Source organism: Hemiscyllium ocellatum, chromosome 9 (assembly GCF_020745735.1).
Source record: "Hemiscyllium ocellatum isolate sHemOce1 chromosome 9, sHemOce1.pat.X.cur, whole genome shotgun sequence".
NCBI lineage: Eukaryota > Metazoa > Chordata > Chondrichthyes > Orectolobiformes > Hemiscylliidae > Hemiscyllium > Hemiscyllium ocellatum.
The window spans coordinates 81031154-81043610 of NC_083409.1; the positions used below are offsets into that span (position 1 = coordinate 81031154).

The following is a 12457-nucleotide window of genomic DNA, read 5'->3' on the forward strand; positions in this document are numbered from 1 at the left end:
CTAATTTTGAGGCTACACCCTCTTGTCGTAGTGTCACCAATCAGTAGAACCATCCTCTGTCCATCTATCGTATCTATTCCCTTCATAATTTTATATGTTAATATAGGATCCCTCCTCATTCTTCTAATTTCCAATGAATGGAATCCCAGTCTACTCAATCTCTCCTCTTAAGCCAACCCCCTCAACTCCAGAATCAAACCAGTGAACCTCCCCTGCACCCCTTCTCGTGCCAGTACATCCTTTCTCAAGTATGGAGACTAAAACTGCATGCAATATTTCAGGTGTGTCCTCATTAGTGCTCTATACAGCTGCAAAATAACCTGTCTGCTTTTAAACTCAATCCCTTTAGCAATAAAGGACAAAATTCCATTTGCCGCCTTTATTACCTGTTGTACCTGCAGACCAACCTTCTGTGATTCATGTACAAGGACATCCAGGTCCCTCTGCATAGCAGCATGCTGCAATTTTTTACCGTTCAAATAATAGAAATTGCAGTTAAAATAGAAAGTTAAACATAAAGCATTACCATTCTTCTTAGAATAAGTAGTAAAATAAAGAAATAAAGTTAAAAGTTAACATTATAGTCCTTCCTAGTAATAAATGGAAGAATAAAGGTAAAAGTTCAACAGTTTTCTTCCAAGATGGCAGTGACGGAATAGCAGCGGTGTGTTTTGAGTTCCTGGTTCAGGGCTCATCCGCCTCCATCTGCTTTCTTTGTTTCTTTTTTTTCCAAATTTTTCCCTTTGATCCCAGTCACATCTTGATTGCCAGTATTGGTCCCAGCTCAATTCTCATTCCTGATCCAACCAGTTGTTCCTTGCCTTGCTGCACTTGTCAGGTGCACCTCCTATAAGGAACAATTCAGACACTCCAATCTTCACCCAGCACCCATGCCAAACGCCCCAAATTAAAATTGTGGGCATCCTTATTGTCTTTGAAACTGATTCTATACTAATTCATTGTGTGCATACAGAAAACACTGGCTTGAACCCAAGATATGCCAGACTATGTAGAATTTACCTTGTGTCTTCGCTGCTGTTCCTGCTTACCTGTTCAGTCTAATTGCTCCACGGATTTATTGCTGCTTTGTTCCATTATGTTTTTGTAAGGAATGCAACTTTTGTTCAACTTTGTTCTTGTCGTTCTGAAAAATTATCTGTAGTGGGAATGGCACGGATGATACTTGCCCTTAGAATTCATACTCTAAGTTGCAACAATTTAAAATGTAATACAAAATTGACACCCAGGAGCCACAGTTGTGAAGATTACAGCTGTGCATTAGATGTGACAATATTTTTGAGTGCACTCCCTAAAATTAGAGCCCACAGTCTAATTAGATGCATAACAGAGAGGATATCTTTCTCTAAGGTCAGATAGAGCATTTCCATTTTGTTCACGTGCTTCATGAGTGTAGCATTTCCTGACAGGAATAAAAACTAAACAACCCTGAGAAGTATAAAGTAGAATTGTTTGATTTATATTCCTTATTCTTGTGAACAGGAGTGGGGTATGGGATGATGGTGGTTTCTACATACATTGGAATCTACTACAATGTGGTCATCTCCATCGCCTTCTACTACTTCTTCTCCTCCATGACTACACTCTTGCCTTGGTCATACTGCACTAACCAGTGGAACAAGGAGGATTGCAGTAGCATGCTGAACCCCAACAGAACTGCCAACATCAGTGATCTGTCACGTAACATCTCAACATTGCTGAACCAAACTGCAAAGCGGACCAGTCCTAGTGAGGAGTACTGGAAGTAAGAGCAGCCTTTCCAGTTAAGAATAATGTAATGCTGTGGGTCCTTGATGTTAGTAGAAGCTTTCTGTTGTTTCTTTAGTTCCAATTCTCAGGCACAATTCCATGAGCATTAGCAGTCATTTGGTTCCTCACCAATACACACTCTCCCTGTCTAATGTTAATGTTTGGAAATCTATAATGGGCACCATTATATAAGTGCCTGTCAGGCCCACAGATAATACTTGCCCGTTACTCTTTCCAATTTTGACAGCGAGATTCTAATTGTGATCACCAGTGTCACCTTGGACATTTCTATGACACTCGCCTGTCAATGGGAGTGTTTGGGCATCGTAGTGGGACATATGAGAGTCTGTACCTTAATCAAAAGTAAATTGTCGTCACTTGAACGTACAAGATTTGAAACCCCAATTCATTCTGGTCCCATCCGTTTTCACATCTGCTATTCGTGGCAAGGATTGCCAAGGCAATCCTGGCTTCTGGTGGAACGCTGTGAGACTGGAACTGCTGACATAGAAAATGCCCATTTCCTTGTTGCCCTCTTACAGGCAACTGCAGGCCTTGATGTATGGATGGGGTCTGGACTTCTGAATTCCAGGCTAGTTTTCTCCTCACCCAAAAGCATCACCAAACTTACAGCAGCAAATATGAGGAAGGGGCTACATGTTTCAGGGTTTTATAAGTTGAGATTTTATGACTAGCTGAAGATGGGAACAGGAGATGCAAGGGGAATCCCAAAGGTACTGGCATCAGGCAGAATTTGGGTTTTGCTTCCAACACTGGATTCCCTTGTGTACAGGGCATCATCAGTTGCGCTCCTATTTTCATCAACACGATTCCATTCTCTCCGTTTTCAAGTAGTCTGTTGCTACGCCAGAAGCTTCCTCCATGTATGCCTTTGCTTTTTAGCAGCTGCCATGCCTCATTCATCCTCCAACTGTTGAGTTTTCCTCAAATCTTCATTTGAATTCCCAAAATGTGTGGATAGATTCTGAGGGAAAAGGGAGATCCTTGAAAAGACGGCGTCTGACCTTGCTGTGGGAACCCCCCAGTATAGATACAGATATGATAAAGTCCTGCTCAACAATACAGTCAAAGTCTCCTGCTCAGTAGGACACCCTTGAGATTTCCGAGGAAGGAATTCCGGTGCCTTGAACAGCTGGTTATTGCCCTCCTTTTCCATCCTGCAAGGGTCTCCATCATAATGGGGTTCTCATAACATTGCCCTAGAGCGAAGGATGGAGATTGAGGACAGTAAGTCCTGACATGGATGGGGGTGTGGTGGAGAGCATGAGGTAAGAGAGGAGTATGAGGAAAACAAGGCAGAGGGAGTTGATACTGAACAGCGAGGCAGTCTTGCTGGAAGATAAGGTGACTTCTGTTGTCACCATCTGGGAAGTGGACCTCCCTTCTCTCCTTTGCAATCCCCAGCCTTAGATTCAGGTTCTCATCATTGAAGCAAGTAGACCAGGATGCCAAGCTTCCATCTCCCCTATGACAGCTCTTTTCCCTCCAATACTTTACAAGGCTTTGGTACAAATAGCAGTTTCTCCCTGATGATAATCAGCAGCTTCATTAATGGCTGCTGTGAGGAGTCTAAATTAATCCCACACTTCAGCTGATCTATCTCTGTTGCTGCCCTCACTGGCTGTAAATGGACAGTAAACCTGTTGCTGTATCAATTAAGGCTTCAACCCTATGAAAGTTTAAATTACAAACAGTTTGCCAGCAGAGGTAGGGTTCAGTCAGAAAAACAGACCCAGCTCTTTTGGGAAAACCCAGTCCTGTGTATCACTAGGCTTAGTCACTAGTGGGACATTATGATTGTGCCCTTATGAAGTCCACACAAATTCGGGCTAAGATCATAGAATTCAATTATGAACCAGAATTCTGGCTAAATTTTATTTCCCTCTCCCTAACTGGGTTGGGGAATTGAGTATAATTGAAATGCCATTCCTACTCGCTGCTCAAGCTGAAATGAGTGAACTCAGCAACAGGTATCAAACTAGGGTTTGAACCTGGAGTCTTTTTGGCTGTAAGATTTGCATCATACTGTGCAACTCATTTACCAACCAAGGCATTAGGCAAATATTTACCATTGCTTCAGTTCTCAAAACTGCCTTGACAGCATTAAGAGGGGCTGTGATCGCAGAATGGTTAATTGCATGACTGAGATTGCTAATTGCTCCCTCAGCTTCCTGTTGATTTCTGCGTGGGAGCTCAGATGGCAGTGAAGTCCAAGGCTGTGGCAAGAGAACATGAGATATCATGAGATCATGTGGATTGGTCTTAGGAACACTGTTTCTTAGATCCTGTGCATATTATTGTTTATAAATAAAAACCCTTCTGTACCAAGAAGAAAATAAAATTTTCTCTGTTACTGCATCTCTATCACCAAAGAATAGTGTATGCATTGAGAGCAAATCTAGTCTCTTCTGTGATGATCATACCGTGTGCTTCACTCCACCTTTAATGGCAGCTGGAGGATTGGGTGTTCATCCCTTCTGGGATAATCAGAGGCACAAGCCTGTGTTCCGGTGGATGTTGAACAGCATACTATCCCGACAGTGATTCTGTCAAAGGTAGATGAAACAGGCTTCCTCACCACCGCTGTGCAGCTGAGAACTGTGTATATTTTTACCCTAAAAATAACAGCTGACGTTAGAATGCCTCCTGCATTTCAATATGGAAAGCATTGAGGCAATGAATGACAACAATTAGTTTGTTCTAAACTGAACAGAAGAATTACAATGGAATTTGTAACTGATAAGTGAAACAAAACAATGTTTCTAAATCAATACTTACTGAACACAGAAGAGATTAGAGCCTTTTGACTGGTTTGCTGCTGGAAATAAACAGCTGTCAACCAGCTATTGAATAGCTGGAAGTAATAGTATGTTTTTACAGGATTTTCTCTGTACTATTAAAATAAAGGAAACCATAGTTCTGTTGAAACATTTCCCCACCATAAATCTACCAAATCATTCAGCTACATTAATGTTTAACAGCAATCTGATTGGATTGGAGATTGTTATTGATCTCTCTTCTCCGATTGCTTGAAATCAGACAGCGAAAGGTTGGGTGTGTTAGCATTTGAGTGCCACCAGTCTCCCTGGAGCTTTAATGTGGTGTCAATTGCAGGCACACATTTGTGCAGTGCATGACATCAAACTGATGCAGTCATTGTCATGTATACATGCCCATGAGAAGTAGGCAGAGCAGGCAGATCATGACGTTCCTCAATGTCCTACACACTGTATAATGGTTTCTCTTAAACTCACATTGCAGAACATGTTCGACTGCAGTTCTGTTTTGGAAATACCAACTGATTATAGATTGAAGTAGCATTGAGGAGCAGTATATGAGACCTTTATGCTCCATTAAGGACATCTTCACTGAAATAGTCCACCCGCTGCAGCCAAGCTATAATATCAATACAGAGTATTGATGGAAGGAAGTGATGCTACCCCTTGATAAATCATTGGTCAGACCACACTTGGAGCATTGTGTTCAGTTCTGGGCATCTTATTTGAGGAAGGATGCTAAAGGCTTATCATGAGTACGAAGGGAATTTACTAGAAGGATATCAGGAATGAGGGATTTTGGATAGAAGGAAAGATGAGAAAAATTGGGAGAAGAGAAGCTTAAGAGATGACTTTATTGAGGTGTTCAAAACTCTGAACAATTTTGACAGGGTAAAGAAGGATATATTTATGTTATTTGGTGTGTCAGTAACTAGGGGTCACAATTGCAAGATTGTCAGCAAGAGAGCTGGAAGTGAGATGAAGAGAAACCTCTTTACTCAGAGATTTGTTAGGATTTGGAATGCGCTGGCAGTGAAAGGGGTGGAGGCAGACCCCATACACAATTTCAAAAAAGAGCTGGATATATATTTGAAAGTGATGAAGTTAGAGGGCTATGGAGATAGGACTGGAGAATGTGACTGACAGGGTAGCTCTTTTTGGGTTGGTACAAACATGATGGGTTGAATGGCCACCTTCTGTACTGAAAAATTCTATGATTTTATGCTCAGTGCCTGTGACATTATAATTTTATATCCTTAGGTTCTTCTAGATGAGAATTAGAGATATTTGCAACATTCACAGTTTGGCATCTAATGTTGCAACATCAAGATAGATGAACCTTCAAATCTAAAGAAAACAGACAACACTTAATTTTGACTTGCAAGGGATAAACAGGCAGAGTGAGCAAGTAACTTTCCAAGGATTATGAACTTCCTCATGTTATAGGGTGTTATTGTCTGCACACATGTCACTTTGTAGACATTAGATCTCACCTCTCCCCTATAATGGAACAGAAAGGGTTCCACTCCCTCAACATCCAGATAGTATGTTACCATAGTGAGGGTGGCAGATCAGTAATCAGTATCCTGGCATAAGCCACAAAGGCTTTATTTGGCAACAGTTGATTGTGCCACTTGTATTTGAACCACCAAGGTAACCATAGGGTGGTTACTGGGTGAGAAGGGCTATCTGCTGGTCACTGAGCTAATGTTTCAATTTGCCATAATGAAATAATATGTTCACTCCCTGGCCAACTCAGGGCAAACTCTATAGTGCTGAGAAGAGTGGGTGTTTAGGTTCATTGTAGTCTTCTGATTCCCTCATCAGGGACAGTTCCTGCCACCAGGTATACAAGAGCAAGAGATTTACGTTTTTGCCCAGCTGCCCATGAAGGACTCACCTGACTACAATAGCAGTGTCTGTTCACCAACAGTCTCACACTTCCTTTTAACTCTGCTACTGGCCATCATAGCAACCACTTGGCCAAAGTGCAACATTAAAAGCCAGCAAAAATAAACATCTCAAACCAAAACATATATATCTTATAATTATGCCATGTTGCATGCAGATGTCATCTAATTATCAATGTTCTTCACGTCATGTGGACCTTTGGCATATCATCTTCATCCTTCTTCATTTTTTTCATGCCACGTTCCTTTGCTTGCCTTAACAGTTTTCTCACAGTGGCTGCAAAATGGCTGATGGGAGGATGTTAAATTCCAATGGAAGAGCCTACAGATGGTCTTTGAGGATGACCCCAAGTAGCTCTGGGCTGGAGACCACACAGTTTAAGCTAGCTAGCTGACAGAGACTAGCAAGGACTACTAGCCAGTTCTAACCATCAACTGGAAGAAAGGTCACTGTACTGTTGGGCCACCCTGCACACACTGCTGCCAAGGCATCAGCTGTTGGAGCTTGCTTAGAAACAAGCTTTAGCAACTTAACCTTTCGGTGTTTTATTCAGTCTTTAGGTAGCTCCACAAGTGTGAACATAAATTTGATCACCACTTTCACACTGGAACGAATAAGCTCCAAGCTGATGCTCAATTCTTCAATGTTCCTTCACATTGGCTGGTGGCATTCCTGCAAGCTTCCCAATGCACTGTGCATATCTATCAGTGTATCTCTAAAGACTGCCCCAGCAATGTCCTCATCTGTAACTTTACCTGTCAGTGAGCATGTCCATATGCTGTTTGCAGTCAGTGCCAGTGTCTGCTGCAAATGAAAATCAAGTGATGAAGCAATATCTTCTTTATCACTCGTAATGGAGTTCCTCCACTGCCTAGGTAGCCTGCATCTCTTGACTGTCAGAAAGGAAAAACAATGTCAGAGTGAGGTTGGGATGCGTGGAGAGGAGAAAATTCAGAGTTGCATGCTTGCACCATCCCTCATCAGCTTGGATGCCATAAGAATGTTTGAGATGACAGGGTGAGGTGGGATACAAGAAGTAATATTAATTATGAGGATGTGTTTATCTTCAATGGTTTTAGTCCTGTTGTTGACCTATTGCCTGAACAATGGGTGTCTCAAAAAATGTCCTTCATGGGGGTTAGAATGTGCACCTGCACCAGTCTCCCTCAGATTGACTCTCTCTGGGCAAGAAGGAAGGGGCAATAAATGCTGGCCTAACCAATGATACCCACATTCCATGAATGTACCACTCTGCCTTATAATGAAAGAGGGAAATGTGTCACTGAGTGTTGTGTAGCCCACTTGGTTGATATTGCAATCATTGTTGACTAATTGACAGTGTGTACAAACTGAGATGTGGGTGTGAGAAATGGAACAGCATTAAGCTGCAGGGAAGTGTATGAATTTTCATGGTTGATAGAGTTTCTTGGCAGATCAATCATGGGGAGATGGTGACTTAAGCAATAGCTGAGATACTCAGGTAGTTGACGTGATAAGGTATTTGAAGATATATTCATTGATCTTGACCATTCACGTGTGATCTTTGAGCTCTTTGACACTGCTTCCAGGTCCTTAGACTTTGACTCTATCCATTGATGGTGTGTCTAGAGGCCTTCCTTCCCCAGACCAATGCCTGAAGGACATTTCTCCTAAGACCTCCAGTGTCGTGCCTACGAATGGTAGTTGTTCTCTCCCCATTGAGTTATTTTTCCCTTGTTCCAGCTTCCTCCAACCCATAACATTCAGTGACTGGTTCCAACACATATTGCGCGTCCCCTCTAAGAGGTGTAAGCTAACCGTAAGCGATGCATGATAGCTTTAAGTGATGTTAGCCACTCATATTGTTGTACATCTGCTGCTGCATCTAGGTAATCAACAGTGTAGTTAACACTGGCTAAGTACAGAAATAAGTAGGGCAACAAAGTTGCACTGACTGCATTGCAGGTTGCTGTTCCATTGTGAGTCCTTGACCATTTTTTTGGGGGGTATTTAATTTGATCCCAGTTCCCTGAATGGGTTTTCAGCAGATTAATCAGTAACTTTGTTATTGTAGATTAAATAATCTGTAATTAATTTGTGAGTCAAAAACAAAAATAAATTATGACAATGTGAGTTTCAGAATGTTTGATCATGATGGAGAATATCAAAAACTACAAGATTCTGATTCAGAAGTTAGAGACTCACGTGCAGGCTTGGTGTTGTCAAAACCTGATGCTTTCCCATCTTTCATATCATTTTACCAATACCATTTATACCCATATCTGTTGAAATAGTCATCAAGATAAAATATACCCCTGGGTTGGTTGGACAGGAGCCAGGTTAAGTATCTCATTTGCTGATCTTTGTGAAATGTCAGTGTAAAGAAATTAACTATTGATTGTACTTGCCATTGATTGTAATGTGTTCTACTGAAATGGCTAGCATTAGAAAGAAAGTAAGGATAGCCAGCCTGATTAAAAGAAACATTCTGAATGCATTTTTAAACCATTAACACAGGGGTGTCAAATCTGATGCCAAGGAAACATAAATTATGCCAGGACCAAATTATATCAGAACCCATTATTATCTTCCTGTTTCTGCAGAATTTGCAAGTAGGCTTTCCTGGGTCAGAGGGTGTGTACTGTGGGAGGGAACAGGGGGTAAGGATAGTGGAGGGAACAGAAACCTTTCCCAGACTGAGAGTTTGCTTGTTCCACAATCTGGTTGAGGAACAGTCAACCAAGTACACAGAGTGAAAGCAGGTATTCTAATCTGCAAACCAGCAGATGTGGATCCCAGCGTGACTCTAAAGCTGTCACTGACTTGGAACCATTCCAGCACCCAAACTTCTCCCAGAATAGGTATCCACCTGCCAGGTCTTAAGGCTTGTTAGGACTAAGAGTGTATGGATGGTTAGCGACAATTCCAACCACTGGCATATTTTAAATGCTGCACAATAAATCTTTTCTGCAGTGTTGTTGTCTATCGGAAATGCTGCCCATAGAATATACTTATGATTTAACTATTGAGAGTTTGGGTGTGGAATATCGTTTTCGAAGGTTGCAGAAAATGTTATTGCCATGAACGGTTATAGTATTTTACCTGCTGTGCTCCCCTTTTAATGACGAAATCAGCTATAAGTATTTGTTTCTTATTGCGATGTTGTCTTAATTTGTTTTTCTTTCAAAAATCCCAGTTCTCTGTAGAAGCTGAGACCAAGGTAAGTTACAGAAAAGTCACATGTGAGTTTGATGGAGGTGAAAACAATATGCTAGCCTTGGAATTTGGACTGACTGTGGTCATATTTATTGACAGCTATTATGTGCTGAGGATATCCAACGGCATTGGTAATTTTGGGGAGATTCGCCTGCCTTTGCTGGGCTGCCTAGTTGTAGCCTGGGTTGTGGTCTTCCTCTGCCTCATTAAAGGAGTCAAGTCTTCAGGAAAAGTAAGTGCACTGTTCATATTTACAAATACACAAATGGCAACACAATGTCTTGAAGCATGGGTGTAGCTGACTGCAGCTAAGGAAACCTGTTTGGTGGAAGAAGGGGGGAGGAAGAACTGGAGTGATAGTGACTCCTAAAAAGGGAAAAGCTAGCGTTTCCAGATCAGAAGCAATTTTACAGATTACAAGATGAATCTCCTTAACAGGCCCCACTTCTCCTGTACAAGGACGGACAGGTGGAGGCTTTATCCCTGAACCTGTACAAATCGGATATGTCAGGTGGAATGTATTGTTGCTGACATTGATCCTATTCCACTGGTCGAGGAGTCATTGGAAAACCTGCATCACCTCTTTGGGGAACTTAGGTGGCTATTTGGCACTTAACTGGCTAAAGTTGGGCCTCCTCCAGTATTCAGAGATATTTAGCAGTGCCTGCAGGAGTGGTGGTTGCTGCTGGTAGTACTTCCGGGATCATCGATGGATCCCTGGACTCAGGTAAGTGAAGCAGGAATGGGAGTCTTGGAAGAAGAGGCAGGAAGGTTAGAGGCTGGAGCAGTTCAGCCACTTTCAGAGGCCACTCACTTCCTAACGTCAGGTGTCTCGATCAGGCATTAAGTGGAGGAAATCTATGCTGTTTACATTTAATTCTTGACTCATCACGAAATTCAGGAATAATTAATGTCAGTTGGGTCAAAATAAGCCTAATTGACATTGTGCCATAAGTGAGCGATGGACCACATTGGCAGGTCCAACGTAATCATAAGATGGTTTCCTGTTATTGGGAGATTGATATGATTATGTAGTCTCAGTCACCATGTTCTCTGACATAATGGACAGGATTAAATCCAACCCAAAGAAGTCAGTAGAAGCCAAAGCAGATAGATTCTTCCTGTTGGGACATCTCTTCCCAACAATGCATCCAAGAAAACAGCTCATTTCTGTACTTGGACCCGAAACATTTCTGCCCTAAACTACAATATTAACAGAAAGATACAAGAGAAATCAATACGTGAGCATTTTATAGATTTCTGGGCAATTTATTGGGACTTCTTCTATATCACTGTGACCAATCTGATTTCTCCCAATACACATTCAAGTCTGCATTTCTACCTGTTTCAAAACTGTGCTGAACTAAGAAGAGGTATCAAATCAAAATATGTTCCATGTTGTCAAATATCTGGCAGTAATACTAAGCATGGCTATAGGGTGTGAGCAATTTCAATTCTCTCTGTAAATAAAAGGGTCTGGAAACTTACATTAAAATTAACAGCGTATTAGTAATGTTAAACTCATCATTATCAAAAATCCAAAAACAGCAAATGACATTTTATGCACCTTGCAAGATGACCCAAGTGTTAACTTACACAAGCAATTGTGAAAATCGCTCCTTCAGCTTTTTTTTCAAAGTTCCAATGCTTTCATGATTACCCCTTGGTGACATTTTGGGCTCACATCAGTTCCTATGGTGATAAAAACCTGACTCTCACTACTGGTTCCTCACATCATCAGCTCAAGTCTGAGCTGCATTAGCTACAAGCCCGAGCAAAGGCAAGGCACTATGTTGCAGTTTCAGTTCTTGTGATCATAAAAGGGGCCACCTCAGATTGACTGCTCAATGCACACTTGAGTTGGTTTTCCTTGAATAAATAAAGTATGTGGGATGTTAGAATGCTAAGGCATAGTAGGCTGTGGACCAAGTGCATGTAAATGGGATTACTGTAGTTTGGTGTTAGTTGGTCCTCATAGATATGCTAGGTCCAGGGCCTGTTTCTAAGCTATATAACTCTATATATCATGGGACAGCCACTTCACTAACGCCCATTTTACCCTATCACCTAAAGAAAGGGTCAGGAGTAGGTCAGCTGCAATTTGAGGGTGAGCACAGGTTAATTTTAATGGAAAAATAAAGATTAATTAATATAAGATAATGCATTGTGAAACTTCTCCACAGCCAAACAGTAGCCAATGCTTGCAAATTTAAGGGGTCAGTAAGTCAACATCCTTCCCAGTTGTTTGGTTGATCCCTTAATTAATGGTGAGAAAGATTCTAAGGAAGAAAATAAATAGATGAACAACTTTCTGCATTCCTCAGTTTCAACAAGTTTACAACAGTCAGACATTTTCTGGAGTATAATTAGAGAATACACTCTCCCAGCTTAGAAATTAAGGAAATCATAGATACAGTGCTACAGGAGCATCACCTGTGGCTGTACCCAACAGATATAACATTTTTGCTGCCTGTATAGATGTGGGCAATGTCTGCAGAGATTGGATGTGCAAACTGACTACTGCACCGCAGCACAGAGCACCAGTTACCTGGGGGAATGAAACATAATGTGGTAACAGGAGGAGACTGTATGTACAGAAGGATAGGTGATGACTGCACGTTCCAAATGTTGTGTTATCTGTGATAAGCCAGAGTTACAGAGAGCTCCTCAAGGTTTGAGGAGCTAGCAGGCACATTCCACTATTGTTTCTCAGAGTTTTACTTAGAAGCTTTGCAAAGCATAGTTTATTATGGCCCACTTCATATTTTAGAATGGGAAGAAACTTC

At 41.5% G+C, this 12457-nt stretch overlaps 1 protein-coding gene across 2 annotated transcripts in view; it reads left to right on the top strand.

Annotated features, from left to right (window-relative positions):
* Positions 1–12457, top strand: part of slc6a9 (solute carrier family 6 member 9) — a 237009-nt gene that overhangs the window by 199979 nt on the left and 24573 nt on the right. For both annotated transcript variants that reach the window (XM_060830509.1, XM_060830510.1), the window contains 2 exons: positions 1501–1762; positions 9771–9903. In XM_060830509.1, coding sequence (XP_060686492.1) covers positions 1501–1762; positions 9771–9903 — 395 coding nt within the window. The remainder of the gene's footprint in view (positions 1–1500; positions 1763–9770; positions 9904–12457) is intronic.